This window comes from Panthera pardus, unplaced genomic scaffold (assembly GCF_024362965.1).
Source record: "Panthera pardus isolate Hobbes unplaced genomic scaffold, ASM2436296v1 HiC_scaffold_12, whole genome shotgun sequence".
NCBI lineage: Eukaryota > Metazoa > Chordata > Mammalia > Carnivora > Felidae > Panthera > Panthera pardus.
Window position 1 is genome coordinate 102,399,851 of NW_026526677.1, and position 19,292 is coordinate 102,419,142.

Consider the following 19,292-nt stretch of genomic DNA (forward strand, 5'->3'; position numbering starts at 1 on the left):
TTCTGGTCCTTCTCAAGGCCAGTGGCCTGTCTGCTGTGGATCCTGGGATTTAGGTCAGCAAGTAAGGAGTGTGTGAAGTTGAAGCAAGTTAACCATTAAGACTGGTGGTAGTGCTATTCTCATATAGCCAAGTCAGCTTCTAGGGGGCTAATCCTTCCACGAATAACTACTGGAAGATCTGGGGTGGGAGGAACTCTCTAAAGGAGCAGGCGAAAAACTAAAAGTAGGTAGATTTTGAAGAGGGGTTGGCATTTGGAAATTGTACTGGGTATGTTTTGTGTTTTCACAGCTTTGAGCCTAAGGGAAATGCTAGTCTGCACTACACAGGGTGTTTGAAGCTCCTATGACAAATCTTCTGTCATTCTGACTTGAGCCAGAAAAGCTAGCCCCTGGAAAGAAAGAAGAGAATCTTAGAAATGAGAGTAGAGGAGGCCAAAATGCTGTGTACGATATTTAACTGGATCTCTGGCTGTCCCTAGACCATGAATGTGAGGGCAAATGCTGCTTAGCAAAGGATAAAGAAGGAGGTTTGCAGTTGGAATCCAACTAGGTCAATTGAATGCTAAAACAAGAACACCTATACAATATTTATCAGAAAAATACAGAGACATACAGAGTCTTCACATTAAGAGACTTCATAGCATTTACAATACCTTGGATTCAGTTCCTGATTTCTGAGTTTATGAAAAAACAGGAAAATGTGACCTGTTTTCAGGAGGAAAAACATTCAATGGACCCCAACCCGAAGGTGACTCTAATTGTGGAATTAGCAGACTTTACTCTCAGTGACCTAAAAATGTGCTTGTAATACATGAAAACACAGGAAATCTCAGCAGAGAAATAAACACTAATTTTAAAATTTAAAATCTTTAGAGAGAATGGTTTAAACGGTTACTGAATATACTCCCCAGCAGAATGGAGATAATACAAGTGAGTCTGTGAACTTAAAGGTAAATTGATAGGAAATACTCCGTCTTTAAAACACTTTTTTTTTTTTCTAGATGAAAGGGGTTGTGGGAGGGGGGATGGGCTAAATGGGTAAGGGGCACTAAGGAATCTACTCCTGAAATGATTGTTCCACTATATGCTAACTAATTAGGATGTAAATTTTTAAATTATTTTAAAATAAAAAAATTTTAGATGAACCAAGCCTCAGGGACAATATCAAAATGTCTAACATGTATGGAATTAGAATCTGTCAAAAGTTCAGAAATTAGCTCATGGAAAAACAATGAATCCCTGTAGTAAATAGAAGTCTGTGCACACACCCAATAAAAATTCAGTTTGCAAACCCAGAGCATTCAAGCCAAACAGGGAATGAGGCTCAGCTTCTACAGTAAGGAGATAGTGACTATTAATTTTGCACTGTGATGGGTTAGAAGGCTAACATTTTCTTCAAGGATGGGGACATGATCAGTGGTTACTTCCTAGCAATCATGGGATTGATGAACAAGAAATGACTCAGGTTAGGTGAGTCTTGCAAACAAAGCTAAATTAAGTTTTGCTTGTATGTCTAAACTGGGTTTTGTCTGCTCAGGGAATTGTCAAGGCTGGTCTCCATTTGTTTTTGGGTTTTTTGTTTTGTTTTTTGTTGTTGTTGTTGTTGTTGTTGTTAACCATTTCCCTCCTTTTGGTCTTTATCCCCCATTCTGAGAATATGACCAACCAGTATAGCATTATTCTAAGTTACCACCATTAATGTGGTCCAGCTGAAGAATCACATAGGCACAGTTTCCACCAGTTGATCTATTGGGCCAGAGGGCCATGTGGTCACACTCATCCCTTACATAATTAATGTTGATATCATTCAGCGGCCTGATCTCCATGGATCCCATTTGGTCTATGAGTGCCTGCCAATAGGTATTTAAAACCCCTGAGAATATACACTGTACTAAATGGGCTCACATGAGGACTTAGAGAACAGCAGCCCAGAATTCAAAAATTCCCCAAAGCAAGAGATCCCCAGGAATCAAGATTGAAACAACTCAATAACTCAAATGGGTTATTCTCAGAATAAGGTTTTACCTTTCTAACACATCTACAGTTGTTTTGGATTATGTGCAATTTGGGTTTCAAGTTCTTAAGTTCTTTACATAGGCACAACGTGATGCATTAGCAAACACGTATTCTCCTGATGGCTCAGGATGTGAGGATGTTTTATTCCAGAACGCAGTGTTGCAGGTGAACTTTGATCTGAATTAGTCTCCTGTATGATGTGAGCAATCAGGTAAGTTGATGAAGCATTTCTACTGGGACAAAAGAAAAGTGTTCATAGATAAAGCAAATTATGAACTCCGTTTCAAAGATTGGGGCACAGTTTGTTGAGAAGACTTTTAGATTTGAATTGGAAGTACCTCCAGATGGTAGAATGAAGATGGCCGTTTCAGTGTGGCAGATTGTCCTAGGTTGTAGTCTGTCTTTGTCAGTAGGTGTTCTGTTGACTTTTTTCTTGAGTGGTCCATACAGCAATAGCCACGAAGGTTGTCCCTGTGTGACCTGTGGTGCTGGTTACTAGAATCTGATTGTGGATATGCTGTATTTTCTATTGAAACATTCTAGTAGTCCTTTTTTTATTAAAAATATGGTGAAACTAATCTGATGGTAAAAGAGGTCTAGTCTTACTGAACTGCCTTGATGATTTACATGATTATAATAAGAATAGTGATTCTATGTGTGATCTCAAATAGTATGTTTAAGTCAAAGCTTTGAGAATAACCATGGAGTTTTACCAGCTCCATAAAGTCAACCTTAGTTGTTTAAAATTGTTGGTAATAAGGAATCTCAGATTGGACCTTTTAAAGTCCCTTGAGGCTAAGAAACCAGCTCCAGACGTGTCAGGTATAGAAACTGACTTTTCACTTTTGGAAAAGCATCAGAGTAGAAACATAACTTCCTGTGAGTGACAAACTCTTTTAAAAATAGCCACAGTTAGGGGCGCCTGGGTGGCGCAGTCGGTTAAGCCTCCGACTTCAGCCAGGTCACGATCTCGCGGTCCGTGAGTTCGAGCCCCGCGTCGGGCTCTGGGCTGATGGCTCAGAGCCTGGAGCCTGTTTCCGATTCTGTGTCTCCCTCTCTCTCTGCCCCTCCCCCTTTCATGCTCTGTCTCTCTCTGTCCCCAAAATAAATAAAAAACATTGAAAAAAAAAATTAAAAAAAAAAATAGCCACAGTTAAAGATCTGGTGAGAGTTTACATATATACAATGACATAATGCAATTGACAAGTAAGTTTGATTTTTGTGATAAACAATATCTTAAGATAATGGCTACAATTATGACTGATGGCAGTATACCAGGACGTGCCAGATTTCTAGGACTTGGCTATAATTTCTGAATTGCTTATTTTAATGACCTACATGTCACATCAATGTGATCCGAAAGGTTAAATATTTTATTTCATGATGTTTCCCATACAACTTAATGTATCAAGTCCAGATAGATGAGTGCTTCTTATATTTTCTTTACTTCAGAGTTGGATTTGGGCAAGTTGTTACAAATGGCAAAATGCTAAAAACACTTGATGAAACAGGATCATGGGTAATTGTGCAACAGTTCTTAGATTTCTGTTCAACTGAAGTGGCAATTAAGATTTCCAAGGCAAGTAAAGTTAAATCATTAAAAAAAGAACAACTTAGTTATTTGAATATATAAATCTATACAGATAAACTAAAAGCACTTGTCAATGGGTATACACTTCAAGAAACACGTGTGATTTCAACAAGCCTCCCTGGTGATTCGGATACATGTTAGATATTGAAAATCAAGGATGTAAAGTAGAAATTTGGCGCTTTGTACAAGGCGAACCTAAATTTTTACCATTCCCTTGAAGTTGTAGGATTGTATGACTGAAGAACATAGAGTAAGGAACTGTGGTTGCCTGAGACATGCCTCAGGTACTTTTAGGGTGGACACTAGCTTTCATGAGCTCGGGTACAAGCAATGCTCAGTATAGAAGCGTAGCATAGAGTTTGAGAGAATATTCTCCAACCACTGCCTGAACTCTAGCACTATCATGGGACCCTGAGCATCACTGCCTTTGTTAGCATTAGGAGGCAACAGTTTCTGAAGCTCATGTTACCTACAGTGTAAAATAAAGCCATGGAAGCCACAAGTAACTTTGCACTCCCTGTTTGTCAGCCGGCATAAACCCAAGTAAGGAGGTGTGGAGGAGACAGACAAAGTAATGGCCAACAGACTGGTTCAGAGGCATACAGGAGGCACCCTTTTGGAAATGATCAGAAATAACGAGGAGAACTTTTTTGGGGGGAGTAGCAAATAGGAAGACCAAGTGTAATAAAGCATTGCATAGTTTTGCTTGAGCTCGTAGGAGTCTCACAGTCACTTAAAACATGATGGAGTAAACCACTGTCTTTGGTGTCTCCAGCTAATAGGCACTTCAAAGGTGTGTGTGTGTGTGTGTGTGTGTGTGTGTGTGTGTGTGTGTGTGTGTGGCAAGGGAATAGTCAAGTTTTAGGAAAAAGGTGATGGAAAAGAATGTCAACTGTGACCATCAGTTTTGAAAGTAAGCATTGACACACTGTTGGTTATAACATTGCTCATTACCAGGCAGAAGTGAGTGTAATGTTTTCAGTGTCCACCTGTTGATGCTCTGTGGCCACCGTCTGGTGGGATAAGGGGAAAGAGACTTCTATTCTGCCCTTCACTTGAGGGTCGAGGAGGAGAATCTAATTAGAATGTGGGCTTTTGTTGGCGGCATGAGAGGCAGTATCGTGTTGTAATTAGGATCTGGTTTAGGGGTCCATATAGATCTGGCATTAAAGCTCGATACCAGTGTAACCTTCACATGACTTTGAATGTTGCACTTCTCTTTGAACTTCAGGTTCCTCATTTGTAAAGTGGAGGTAATCCTAGACTTGACCCATAGGATAAGATAATTGCTATTGTTGGGGTGCCTGGGTGGCTCAGTCTGTTAAGCCTCCAACTTCGGCTCAGGCCAGGATCTCACAGCTTGTGGGTTCGAGACCCATGTCAAGCTCTGTGCTGATAGTTCAGAGCCTGGAGCCTGTTTAAGATTCTGTGTCTTCCTCTCTATCTCTGCCCCTCCCCTGCTCACACTCTGTCTGTGTCTCAAAAATAAACAAACATTAAAAATATTAAAAATTGCTATTGTTATCTCCAACCAGTTTGATGTTTGAGTCTTTGGAGGAAATTTAGGAAGGTTCCTGGTTACTGTAGAGGGAAAAATTAGGAACTACTGTTGACGAATGCTGAGCTACAAAGAAATGACAGCTGGAAAAAATCTGGAATGCCAGCCAGGAGAAGTTTCTGAGCACAAAAGATTGAGTGAACAGTGTGAACACCCAGGGGTGCTATATTGCTTGTGATTCAACATGAATTTCCCTATGATATCTACCTATCATAAGATTCATGCTATATATTTTAGATTTGGAGGAAAGACCCTACATCATTTTCTATATTGCTGTTTGTACTCACTTGGATCATTTTTGTGACCACCTTGCAAAAGACTCTGTAAAGCTAGGAAGTGTTTGCTCACTCCCTATATTAGGTAAAGGCGTCATTTCATGAAAAGTCATCTCCTTATAAGGATAACTCACATTTGGGGATACAGCTGGTGCATGCTCAGAGGAATTTATAACTGCACACAAACATGAATTCCATCCTGAGGATCTTTCCTTCTGAATGCCCCACAGAATTTTGCCATATGGTGTAACCTTGAGTTTTTCCTCTCTTCTTGCCCAAATATATCCTTTATTACTGTGTTGTTGTTTTTTTTATAGCCCTCTTAAATTCTATGCTTTCCACCCTTGGGATTTCAAAATGAGTAATCCTTCCCTTCTCTCTTGCCTTCCATACCTTCTTATCCCTACCTCCCTCCATTCTTTCTTAAACTCTGTCTTTTCTTTTTTCCTTGGAGTTTTTCAGTAAACGGCAAACATTCTGTAAAGGTTAGGGAATAATGTATTGAACACCCATGTACTCCTTTCCCAGTTTAAGAAATAAAATAAAGTTCCTTGGATACCCTCTGCAATCCAGCTACTCTTTGCTCCCACTACTAAAAGCATCCACACAATGTAATGTTTCTCATTCTGGTGATGATAGAATTTTACCACATAGGTATGTAACTATAGTACATATAGGTACTGTTTGTAGGTTTTAAAACTGCAGGGGTGCCTAGGTGGCTCAGTTGGTTACATGTCCCACCGTGCTCAGGTCATGATCTCGAGGTTCGTAGGTTCGAGCCCTCAGTTGGGCTCTGTGCTGACAGCTCAGAGCCTATGACTTCTATTCTGAAACTTCCTTTTGTTGCATTTGGCTCAAAATTTTGTTGGAGACGGTTTTCAATTTTTTTTTATTCACCAAAAGGACATTTTAAAGACGATGATACTCTTGTCTGTCTTTGATGAAAGGTGACCCACGAATGAGCCAACATTTTGACATTTTTCTTAAATGGTGTATACTTACCTTACGTAAGGTACTGGATCAGTTTTCCTTTCCTATTCAACCTTGGACTGACAGAAACGTCCTCCCAAGCTGAGAAGAGGGTGCCGTCCAGCAACGTGTAAGTGCATCTCTGCCCATCCTTGCTAGCATCTTCAAGGCTCTGCATGCTTCTGAGGATCTACAGAACACTAGGCAAGAAAAGCAGGACAACATTTGAGAGGCCTAACTTGGAGCTAATATCCAAGGTACCTTTTGTCTTCATGCAGACCATGGCTCCCTTGTGTCTCTCTCTGGGAGAAACACTCATACTCTTGAAAAGTGCTTTTCCCCACTCCCACCCCCAACCCCAGAAGACTGACTTGAAGAATCCGTGTCCCCTCTGACAAAGACTCCACCTGTCTCTTCACAATTTGCTGTAGTAGCACCCACATAAATTGTGTCAAGCAGAACTCCCTAAACCATACAGGAAAAAAATAGCTTAGAGGCTTAGCTGGTAAAGGTGAGAATAAGATTTGCCAAGTGTATAAAGAAAAACTTAAAGCTGCTTTTTCTTTCCACCTTTTCTTATTTATTAATTGAATTATGTACATGCAAAATTAGTTTCAGGTGTATAACCTGGTAATTCAATATTTACATCTATTACAAATTGATCACCCCAATGAGGCTAGCTACTGTGTGTAATATAGCATACCAAATTTAAAATATTGGACTACATTCCCTATACTGTACATCCTGTGACTTACTTATTTATAACCGGAAGTTTGTATGTCAGTCTCTTTGACCTATTTCACCCTTCTTCTCATTTCCCTTCTCTTCAGCAAAGACAAGTTCTCTGTTTTTGGAGTCTATTTTGTTAAATTCTACCTAAGTGGAATCACATAGTATTTGTCTTCTTGTGACTTACTTCACTTAGCATAATGCTTTCTGTATCCATCCATGCTGTTGCAAATGGTAAGATTGCTTTTTATGGTTGAGGAATATTCCTTTGACTATATACACCACATCTTCTTTATCTTCCCATTTATTGATGAACACTTATTTTCTTTGGATAAAAACCCAGAAGTATAGATCATATGGTAGTTGTTCTTATAGATCATATGGTACCTTTGTTATTAATTTTCGAGAAATCTCCATACTGTTTCCATAGTGGCTATACCAATTTCATATTTCTGCCAACAGTTCATGAGGATTCCTTTTTCTCCACATCTTCACCAAAACTTTTTTCTTGTCATTTTGATACTAGCCGTTCTAACAGGAGTGAGGTAATAATCTCATTGTGGTTTTGATTTGCATTTTACTGATCATTAGCGATGAGCATTTTCTTATTTGCTGCCTGTATGTCTTTGGAAAAATCTCTATTCAGGTCTTCTGTCCACTTTTTAAATCGGCTTGCTTGGTTTTTTGGTATTAAGTTGTAGGAGTTCTTTATACAGTGTATCCTTGAAAAACGTGGAGGTTAAGGGCCCACCCCTCTACACAGTCAAATCTACCTGTGACTTCTGGTTGTCTCTAAAACTTTACCAATAGCCTACTGTGAACTGTAAGCTTTACTAATAAGTCAATTTAAATAAATTGAGTATAATGTATTTTTAAAACAAACCAGAGAAAAGAAAATGTTAAGAAAATCATAAAGAAAAATAGACTTACAATACTGTATTTTAAAAATCCATGTTCAGTGGACATGTGCAATTTCAATCCGTGTTCAAGGGTCAACTGTATATTTTGGATATTAACCCCTTATCGAATATCTATTGTAAGCATCTTCTCACTTTGAGTAGGTTGTCTTTCCACTTTGTTGATGGTTTCCTTGTCTGTGCAAAAGTTTTTTAGTTCGATATAGTTTCAATTGTCTTTGCTTCTGTTGTCCTTGCCTGAGATGAATCCAAAAAATGAATTCATTTTTTTTCAAAAGGCCGGGACATGAAGGAAGGTCCCTCAGGAAGGGGAACCAACTCCAAAGACGGAACCTACCTTGTCAATTCATCTGCTAAGACTGATGTCAGAGAGTTTACTGTCTGTTTGTTTTTTTAATTTTTTTTGTAAGAGTTTTATGGCTTCAGACCTGACATTTAGGTCTTTAATCCTTGTTGAAGTTATTTTAGGGTGTAAGAAAGGGCTCCACTTTGATTCTTTTGCATGTGACTGTCCAGTTTTCCCAGCACCACTTAAGAGCTTGTCTTTTCCCCCACTGCATATTCTTGCCTCCTTTGTCATAGACTAATTGACCATAGAGGTTTGAGTTTATTTCTAGCTCTATATCCTAGGTGCTTATTTTTGTGTCCATACCATACTGTTTTAGTTACCCAAGATTTGCTATATAGTTTAAAATCTTGGAATGTGATTGCGTTGAAGATGTACATTGCTTTGGCTAGTGGTACTATGGATGTTTTAACAACATTCTTGGAATCCATGATTATCATATATCCTTCTGTTTATTTGTGTCATCTTCAATTTACTTCATCAGTATCTTGTAGTTTTTAGGGTACAGTTCTTTCACCTCCTAGGTTAAATTGAGTTCCCTGTATTTAGTACCTTCCACAGGGGTTATGGGAAATAAAAGAAAAGCATCAATACCCGAAACTTGTTGCATGTGACTGATACCTAGTCCTTTCTCCAAAGCTATTAAATACCCATCACCACATTTTACTCTATTTGCCATCCTTTTCTATCTTTTGTCAGGTAATTGTCACTTGTTTTTACTCCCCTGGCTTCCTTTAGCTCCCTTAATTTCTCTTCTAAATTTTTTTTGAAGTTTATTCATTTTTGAAAGACAGAGACAGAGCATGAGCGGGGAAGGGGCAGAGAGAGAGACACAGAAACAGGCTCCAGGCTCTGAGCTGTCAGCACAGAGCCCGACCGACGTGGGGCTTGAACTCATGGACCGTGAGATCCTGACCTGAGCTGATGTTGAACACTTGACTGAGCCACCCAGGTGCCCCACAGCCCCCTTAATTTCTTCTGTGGGTGCCTTCAGGCTGTGTTTTTCCAACCCATGGGTACCTAGAAATGGGACCTATTGCAGACAAGAACAGCAACAGGATAGTAACAAACCTACCAATGTAGATAATGTAGAGACAGTGTGTGATTTGCATAGAACACTAAAGTAAGTTTCTTATTCCGTTATGGTCCTGCTCTAAGGAATCATTTATTGTACTTTGAAGCACAGAGTCAGGATAACCAACTTGAGAATTGTGAAAAATCATGAACCAGCTAAACCAGAAGATCTTAACACTGCTGTCAGCTCATACCTCCATGTACTCCCAGTAATCAACTTCTACTTCAGAGGAGTCCCCTAAATGTCCTGCTAGAGCTGAGAGAACATTAGGGTGTCAGGAGAACATAGACATAGAGTGGATATTTTCAAAAGGCCAGGACATGAAGGAAGGTACCTCAGGAAGGGGAACCAACTCCAAAGATGGGACCTACCTTGTCAAGCTTACCTGGCTCTGGGAAGGCCTGGTCACTATGTTTCTTTTACTTATCCCTCCCTGGGAACGAGGGGCTCTTCTGTTTTCTAGACAACAAGAAACACTTTGCTACATCCTCTCAAAATCCTGAGTGTGACCTGAGTACAAAATGATCTCAACAGTGTCTGGACCTGGATGCATTAAAAATAGAAACAGGAGAGCCATACCTGTTTAAAAGACTTAGATGGAATTGACTTTAATACGTTCAACCCAACACCTATCTCAACATATAACATAAAGTTATTAATGAGCTAGCTTACATTCTGGGATCTATTTTTTTTATACTAAGTCTTTGAAATGGGTGCCTTTTATGCCTACAGCCTACCTCATTTGGGCCAGCCACTTCTCAAGTGCTTAGTAGCCACATGTGGTTGATAGCTACTGAAGTGGACACTGTAGCTTTCGACCAAGAAGCCTTCTGCATGAAACCTGACCTGTTCCCTGACCCATACGAAAGAACAGGAACAGCAAAGTGTCTTTTCTTAGTTTCAGAGAAAACATTTGCTCCACAGATAAATAGGCCTTCATGAAGATATGCAGAAAGATGAGACTAGAGCCAGGTCAGACTCCCTCAGGTGGGTCTTTTCCTAGCCGAGTTGCTCTGCTATTAATGTGGAGTTCAGCAGTCAGATCCATCAGCTCTGTGGCCTCCAGGTCAACTGCTCTTAGGGAGTCTATTTACAGAAAACTGTTCATTTTACTTGCACTGCTCCAACCTCCTTTCCCTGAAAGGGTCTTGAAAAGGAGAACACCCAGAAAAGCAACCTCCCTGGAAGAGGGTTTCAAGGAGGAGACACTATTAAACTCTCAAATCCCGTTGATGGGTAAGAAAAGACCTGAGCTTGGATCGTTGCTGAAGTCTGAGACCACCCCAACAGCACCCCAGCCTGTGAGGCAGACACAATGTGCCCTCGATGACAGGTGAGACAGACAAGTGTGTCCGTGTGAGTTCAGGAAGAAGAGAGCACTTGAACTGGGTTTTAAGGAAGTAACAGCATGAGAATGGAAGGGAACAATGATTTGGAAGTGGTTGGTGTAGCAGAATGATGGAGGGGAATCAGGACAGGGTCTGTGGAGCTCTGATCACCAGCCAGAGAATCTTCCCTTTTCAGGGATAAGGGACATTGAGGTTTTGGAGAAAGGAATGGAACTCTAAAAAAAACTTCTAGGTTTCCCAGGAGGAGGGAAATGAGAGTGGACTCTGGCTGCCCATGGCCTAAACTCCTCAACATCTTTGGCAGCCTCTTGACCTTGCAGGTTCCTCCTTTACCAGGAATGATGCACAGTCTTGAGGGGTCAGACATGACACAGTCTGGCTCACAGCTGGGTGTTCTCCCAATTTGCCATCTTTGTTGGGGTGTAGCTTCTGTATGCTGAGAAATATGCAGCTTCCAGCAGGACCTATGGAAGGGGATGGCTTTAGAGAGCCGGGGCCAGAGGCTGGGTACTCTGGACTGACCTTCAAACCCCACTTACCTTAAAAGATTCTCAGCAGAGGAATGAGACCAGGAAACTACTTGAGAGAAGACACAAGATACTCCTGTTGTGCCTTGAGACCCCCACCCCCCCCCCCCCCAGTGCCACAGCCATCAAAAGCCTAAGGCTGGCAGCGGTGGTTTTTGCAGACCCTCCACCAAGCCTGGGGAGGTTAAGACTCCCTCTGTTTCACTTGTAAACTCTCTTTGCATGTATGGATCCAATAGTTCTGATAGTCTCTACCACCTCTGATTAATAACCGAGAGCTACAGTAACAAGAAAATGGTGAACAGTCCACCCCAAACAATGTGGAGAACAGAGTCACAACTTGAGAGCTTCCCCATACCCACCCTGATGCAAAGTTTTCTGAGTTTGAGAAATTACTATTTCTTATCTGCTATTGGTATTCTTATTTCCTAAATTATTTTTTTAAGTTTATTTTGAGAGAGACCGAGACTGTAGGAGTTGGGTGAGGGTCAGAGAGAAAGGAAGACAGAGTCCTAAGCAAGGGCCTAGGGGCTTGACCTCATGACACGGTGCTTGACCTCCTGAAACCACGAGCTCATACCCTGAGCTGAAACCAAGAGTTGGATGCTTAACCAACTAAGCAACCCAGGTGCTCCCCTAAATTATTCTTTAAAAACACTGTCATTTTGGGGGGAGAGGGTGGTCAAAGGAAGGATGAAGTAGCAGAGGTGTACCATTTATGTTACATGCTGGTAGGAAAGACCTGACTACAGTCAATTGAACATGAAATGTACAGTTGACCTTTGAACAACATGGGTTTGAACTGCACAGGTCCACTTACACCAATTTTTTTTTTTTCCTCTAAAGTATTCGAAATGTACTTCCTCTTAGGATTTTATTAACCTTTTTTCTAGTTTAAGAATACAATATGTAATACAACATATCAAATGTGTTAACTGTTGATAAGTCAATAAGAGACAATTAAAATTTGGGGGAAGAATCAAAAGTTGAACATGGATTTTTTTTTTTTTTAACATTTATTTATTTTCGAGACCGAGAGAGACAGAGCTTGAATAGGGGAGGGGCAGAGAAAGAGGGAGACACAGAATCTGAAGCAGGCTCCAGGCTCTGAGCTGTCAGTATAGAGCCCGATGTGGGGCTCGAACTCACAGACCGTGAGATCATGACCTGAGCCGAAGCCGGACACTTAACCGACCGAGCCACCCAGGCACCCCTGAACATGGACTTTCAACCGTTCATGGGGGTCAGTGTTCCTAACCACTGCGTTATTTAGGAGTTAACTGTATAAACTAACGTAACATAAAAGATGAACGGAAGCACTAAAAGCAATCATAAAACAACAACATTTCACAGTAATGGAGAGAAGCTGGAAGTGATCTAGATTTCTCTTCTTTCCCAATGGCTACTCAGTAGATTGTAATGTCTGTGTGATCAGTAAGCAGAAGTATAAAATTGAATTCATATTTTAACTACCTGATGATCTAAACAGAAATGATTACCTCTTTAGAGGGAGGGGCTACGGCAAAGCACTTTCTATGTAATACCATGCATTGTACTTGGGCTTGCTTTCACATATATATTCTTAAAAAAAAAAAAAAAATTGTGACCTTTAGTTTTGTCAGAGATTCTTAAAGCCTGAACATTCTAGTCACACTAATGATTATAGGTAACTATAATCACAGTAATTTCACTGGAAATGTGACCAGATTTATACCCTTGTTAGGAATTTCAGCTGACCTAGAGAGAAGCAGTCATGATGGATGTGACCTCCTCCATTTCCCTGTACCACCGGAATTCTGGGCACTCAAATTCTTTTTCACTTTTTGTTTTGAACATTTTAAAATATTTCTATAAGTGGGTAGAATGGAATAATATAATGAATCCTTGAATACTTATTATCTGGTTTTAACAGTGAATAACATTTTAATATATTTATCCATCTATTTTGTTCTGTGTTGGCTGAAGTATTTTAAGGTAAATGTCAGACGAATGACATTTTTACCTCCAAATATATATGTATGTCTCTTTTTTTAAAAAAATTGGCATTTCTCACATAAGGACAATGTCCTTAGCATTTCTAAGATTTATAGTAATGCCTTAAGTTCATCTAAAATCCTATTCATATTCAAAGTTCCCCAGTTGCCTCCAAAACCTCTTTAGTCAAACCAGGATCCAATAAATGATCACACATTCCAATAATTGCATATTCTACCACCTAAAGCTTTTTGGTCTCCTTTTAAGAGAGGCTTATTGAGGCATAATAAAGAAATATACAACTGGAGTTTGGACACTTGCATATGCCCATGAAACCATCATTACAATCGAGGTAATAAACCTGTCCATCACTTCAAAGTTTCCTTGTGCCCTTGTATTTTATTTTTTAAATATAATTTATTGTCAAGTTGGCTAACATCCAGTATATACAGTGTGCTCTTGGTTGTGGGGGTAGATTGCCATGATTTACCACTTACATACAACACCCAGTGCTCATCACCCATTTTCCCCTCCTCACTCCCGTCAATCTTCAGTTTGTTCTCTGTATTTAAGAGTCTCTTACAATTACCTCCCTCCTTCGGTTTGTGACTATTTTCCCCTATCCTTCCTTCATGGTCTTGTGTTAAGTTTCTAAAGTTCCACATTATGACTGAAAACCTACATCTTTCTTGTACTTATTTCACTTAGTGTAATACCCTCCAGTTCCATACACCTTGCTGCAAATGACAGTATTTCATTTTTTCTCATTGCAAAGTAGTATTACATTGTGTATATATAAACCTCATCTTCTTTATCCATTGATCAGTTAATGGACATTTAGGATCTTTCCATAATATGGCTGTTGGTGAAAACACTGCTATAAACATTTTGCTTCATGCCTCTGTGTGTGTGAGAGTGTGTGAGAGTTACCACATCTTCCTAATGAATGAAGGGGGCTCTTTTTGAATGAGTATATTGACCGCCATGTGCATAAAGAGGCCGAGCACCTCCCCCAACTGAGGCTCCTTTGTTTTAGAGATCTTGGCTGGTTTCACCAGTGGTTTTTTTTGTTTGTTTGTTTGTTTTTTTGTTTTTTTTTTTATTCTCACACTTGATTGTTCTTCTGTTGAAACTTACAATGAAGAGCAAGACTGCAAGATCCAAAGCCTTCACCCTCAATCCCAATATAGGCAGAACCCTAGGTCTATAGGAACTTTTTTTTTTAAGTGTTCTTATTTATTTTTGAGACAGAGACAGAGCATGAGCCGGGGAGGGGCAGAGAGAGGGAGGGACACAGAATCCGAAGCAGGCTCCAGGCTCCGAGCTGTCAGCACAAAGCCTGACGCGGGGCTTGAACTCACAGACTGTGATATCATGACCTGAGCTGAAGTTGGACGCTCAACCGACTGAGCCACCCAGGTGCCCCTAGCAACTTTTGTTCCACTCGTGATCTTGCTGTGCTGTGTAATTTTCAGGCCTTATAAGTAAAACATTTATTTTTTTTTCAAAGTTTCCCAATGGTTCTTACCTGAGGATGTCTTGCAATCCTAACCACAAGGGCCAGTCCAATCCCAACATTGGTTACTGATATACTGGCACAACCTCGTATGACAACAGATGTTACCTAAGTTACAGCTCAATTCAAAAGCAGTGAAGCCAACATTTAAGCCAGAATCTAAATCTTGTTGCTTAATTGTAAAACCAAAGTTTAATTGTAGGACCTAACAGCAAAATGTCCATAATAAAGTTAGTAAATGTTAGTAAAGTAAAATATTTGGATGACATGTTGGCAATGAGATTATGTTCAGAAGTAGGGTAAATGCTGGCAATGATTTGAGGGCATACATTTTTTACATCACCTAATAAGCAGCAATAAAATGTAAAAAGTGAATGCTACCCCAGACCACCACCTCTGAAAAGGATAAAAAATGACCGAATCATAATGTCTGCATCAAAATTTTACTATTTCTTAACCATTATCTTGCTTATGTCTCATAAAGCTCTGAAACCTAAGAACTGAGCACAGTTACACAGATGGGGGAGGGGTGGACATGTCTGAAGCAGAGCACCTCTCTGTCAAGAGTGGGCCATAGGGACTTAAAATATTCTTTTGATACTATAATTCAGAGTTGGTTGGACTGCACTGCACTCTTTGCTCCTTGAATCTGATGAGCATGAGTGAATAAATAGAAAAACTGGGCTATGATGCATTTGGTTTATTAAAATTAGGCCTTTTAACATTTTAGAGTAGAACTATCCTGAGGCATGCATCTTTTCCTTGAAATGCCAATCTGAACAACAGATTGAACAAAGAACATAATCCATAGTATATATCTCCAAGTGTTGGTTGTTAATGTTGATTTTGATAAAGACAGTAACAGCTTACATGGAGCGCTTACATTGTTCCAGACTTATTTTACTAAGTACTTTAGTTTAATCCTAGCAAGTAGATAATTATCCATTTTGTAGATGGTGCAGCTGAGGTACGGAGAGGTTAAGTAACTTGTCCGAGGATGCACGGCTAGTAAAGGACAAAGCTGGGATTCAAATCCAGGCTGTTGAGAACTCGAGCTCTTAATCACTATTTGACTATGATTGTGATCATTTATTGTCAGATACATTCATCATTCAAACAACCATCCATTCGTTCATTGATCCAGTAGTTACATATTGAGTGCTTGTATCCCACACAATTATGCTAGGCATTATAGATAGAAAAATAAGACCAGAACTCTTCCCTTAAAGTGGAATCTAGTGAGCACTTTTTCCTTGACAGACTTATCTTTAGGACAATTCATCCAAGCTTTTAAGTTTGTCCTGTTCCAAAGTCTCCAGCCAACTCTTTGAGAACTTAAACTTTCCTGGGGCCCAAACAATTCAGGTGACACTTACCTCAAAACAGACCCAGAAGGAGGACCCACTGGACCCACATCCCAGTCCTGGCTTAAGGGGAGAGAGCCATTTACAAGATAGAAGAGGGAGTGAAAAACAAACCAACCAACCCACTCTATCAGAACAGTGGAGGGAAACCAGGGAATGTATGCCCCAAGCAGTGTGTGGTGTATTTACTTGTACCTATTGTTAATCTTCCCAAATCCTTCTCTCTGTGAGGCCTGTAGTATTATTTCAAATTTGCAAATGAGAAAACAAACTCATCAAAGCTAAGTGGCTTTTTGAAGGTCAACCAACTAGTTAAGTAGTGAAGATGACATTTGAATTTAAGAAGGTTTAACCAAAGGCTGATGCTCTTTCCACTATGGCAGATACTTCAAGCCTTCCAAGTTTGCTGGAGTTGGCTCATGTAGTCTGATGAGATAGGATTGTGGTAGAGGCCCTTCCCTAAGGAATGTGGTGAAAACCCTTTAAGACCAGGGAAGGCAACCTAGCTATGAGCATGTATGTACCATTTATCACGACTCTGTAACATAAGACAACCCAATCAGACCATATGTCTGTATGTTACCAGGTATGGGAGACAAAGAAGTAGAAATTTTATTAAAGGCTACACCCCACTGTGCTCAGGGCTCAGTTTTTCAGGTATGAACCCACTGAGCCTGTGGCAGCACAAATACAGTTGCTTCCTAGGGGAAAAAAAAAAGCCTCATTGTCACAACTCTGTGCAAACCTCAGTTCTGTTACGTGATTATGTGTATCTCCTCCATTTCCACGTTCAGTGATACCATGTTGGTAGTTTGAAATCAGTCCTGGAGGAGTGCTTAATACCACAGAAGGTGGCAGATGTTAAAAATCAGGGCTCTTTTAGTTTAGGTTGCTGAACACTTACCTGCACACCTGTGGGATCTGTTAAATGGAGAACTGCCATGTGACCTAGGTTAGAAATGACTCTTAGCTAGTTTGCATGGTGGAATGAGGGAAAGCCAGCCAAATGGTAACCAAGTAAAGCAATCTAAAAGGACTGTATGCCAAAGGCCAGCAAATTTTGCCGTAAAGGTCCAGATGGTAAATGTATTAGGTTTTGCTGGCCCTGTATTTATTTTTGGAAACCTTGACAAAGGTAAAAACCATTCTTCTCTCACAGGCCGTATAAAAACAGGCTGCAGACTGGATTTGGCTGGCAGCCATTAGTTTGCTGACCCCTGCTATAAACTAGTACCAGATATATAGAAAAGCCAAACCTATTTGTTTTAATTACTCTTAGAGAAAGCATTCTTTGTGATTGGGAAGAATACTGTCCTCATCTGCTTAGAGCATGGAACACTGCAACACCACCTACCTACCCACTAAAGGACATTAGCCTGATAGCAAACTGCCTGCTGAGTAGAGCACGTGACACAGAGAGAGGGGCAGAGGAAGAGACCAAATCCAGCAGGCTCCACACTCAGCACAGAGCCCCATGTGGGGCTCAATCCCACCCTGCTGGGATCATGACTTGAGCCGAAATCAAGAGTCAGACTCGCAAACAACTGAACCATCCAGGTGCCCCACGACAGATATTTTTAATCACAGAGCTTCTACTTGGCTTAGTGGGATATGTAATTTTGATCACCAGAATCCCTTTTTTCAGGAAGTGGAATAGAAAAGGAGGCATAGAGACCTACTTTGGCTGCATCCAGAGTAAGGGAGGGTAGAGACGAGCTTCCTGGCGTCGAGCCCCACAGAGTCTGCTTTTCTTGTCAACCATGCTGACAAAGCTTTCACAAGGTTTGTGAATTATCCATTTTGGGATTTGCTTCTCTCCACTTCCCATGGGTCCTATGGTGAGAAGTCAGACAACAGGTTTGGATGAGCACTTAGGAGGGATATGGACAAGACACATGTACATACAAAAGCTTGGGGCCTTGGGGAACATACTGGAGAGGATGGTTTAGGGTGTGATTCTAAAATTGATCTATTGCCAGGGTGGATGTAGCCGAATTACATTGGAGGACTATATGAGAAGATAGCTTACTGGGAATCTCTCAGGAAAAGTCTTCTCTGGGTTGATCAAAAGTTAAATCTAGCAATCCGTGTCTTCCAAAGGCTCCTGAGGTACCTGTGGCACCCAGGCTAATGGGGGAAGCTTGCTCTAAAGGTGCCCTGTTAGGAGAAAGCATTAGTTCTCAGAGTGTGCCTGCAGTCTTCAGATGTTTGGGTAGTTCTCAAAAACAAAGAAAAAGAAAACCACTTAAACTTGGTGTTACATTTCATAAACGTGTAATGAAATACGTTCCTTCACACCCCTCCTTAAGCTATTTTAAGGTGAGTTTCTGTCACCTGTTTAAAGAAAAAAGTCTTGACTACAAAGGAATAAAGCCATGAAAGGATGTATATAATTGTCAGGCAAAATTATGATCTTCCTAAAACTCCTCTATATTTTTGTTAAAAAATATTTTCTCAAAGGTGAGGCATGAATTATGAGTCAGTTAATATTTTTTTAAATTTTAATTGCAGTGTAAATATAGAGTTATATTAGATTCAGGTATACAATACAGGGATTCACCAATTCTATCCATCACTCCAGTACTCATGATAAATGTGCTCTTAATTCCCATCACCTCTTTCACCCATTACCCACCCACCTCCCCTCTGGCAACCAACAGTTTGTTCTCCATATGTAAGAGTCTGGTTTTTTTGTTTGTCTCTTTCTTCATTTGTTTTCTTATAGTCCACATATGAGTGAAATCTTATGGATCTTTCTTTGACTTACTTCACTTGACACAACATCCTCTTGTCCATCCATGTTGTTGCAAGTGGCAAGACCCCGTTTCCTTTTTATGGCTGCATGATATTTATGTAGGTACCACATCATCTTTACCCATTCATTATTGGCGGACACTTGGGTTGCTTTCATAATTTGGCTATTGTAAATAATACTACAATACACATATGGTGCATATCTCTTTTTGAATTAGTGTTTTCATATTCTTTGGGTAATTACCCAGTAATGAAGTAACTGGGTCATATGGTAATTCTACTTTTAAATTTTTGAGGGAACTTCATACTGTTTTCCACAGTGGCAGCTGCAC

General features: G+C 40.2%; 1 protein-coding gene across 1 annotated transcript in view; it reads right to left on the reverse strand.

Annotated features, from left to right (window-relative positions):
• Positions 1–19,292, reverse strand: part of NXPE2 (neurexophilin and PC-esterase domain family member 2) — a 137,898-nt gene that overhangs the window by 23,994 nt on the left and 94,612 nt on the right. Inside the window, 2 exon segments of the mRNA XM_053900636.1 lie at positions 1,691–1,850; positions 9,670–9,731. Of these exon segments, the coding sequence (XP_053756611.1) occupies positions 1,691–1,850; positions 9,670–9,731 (222 nt within the window).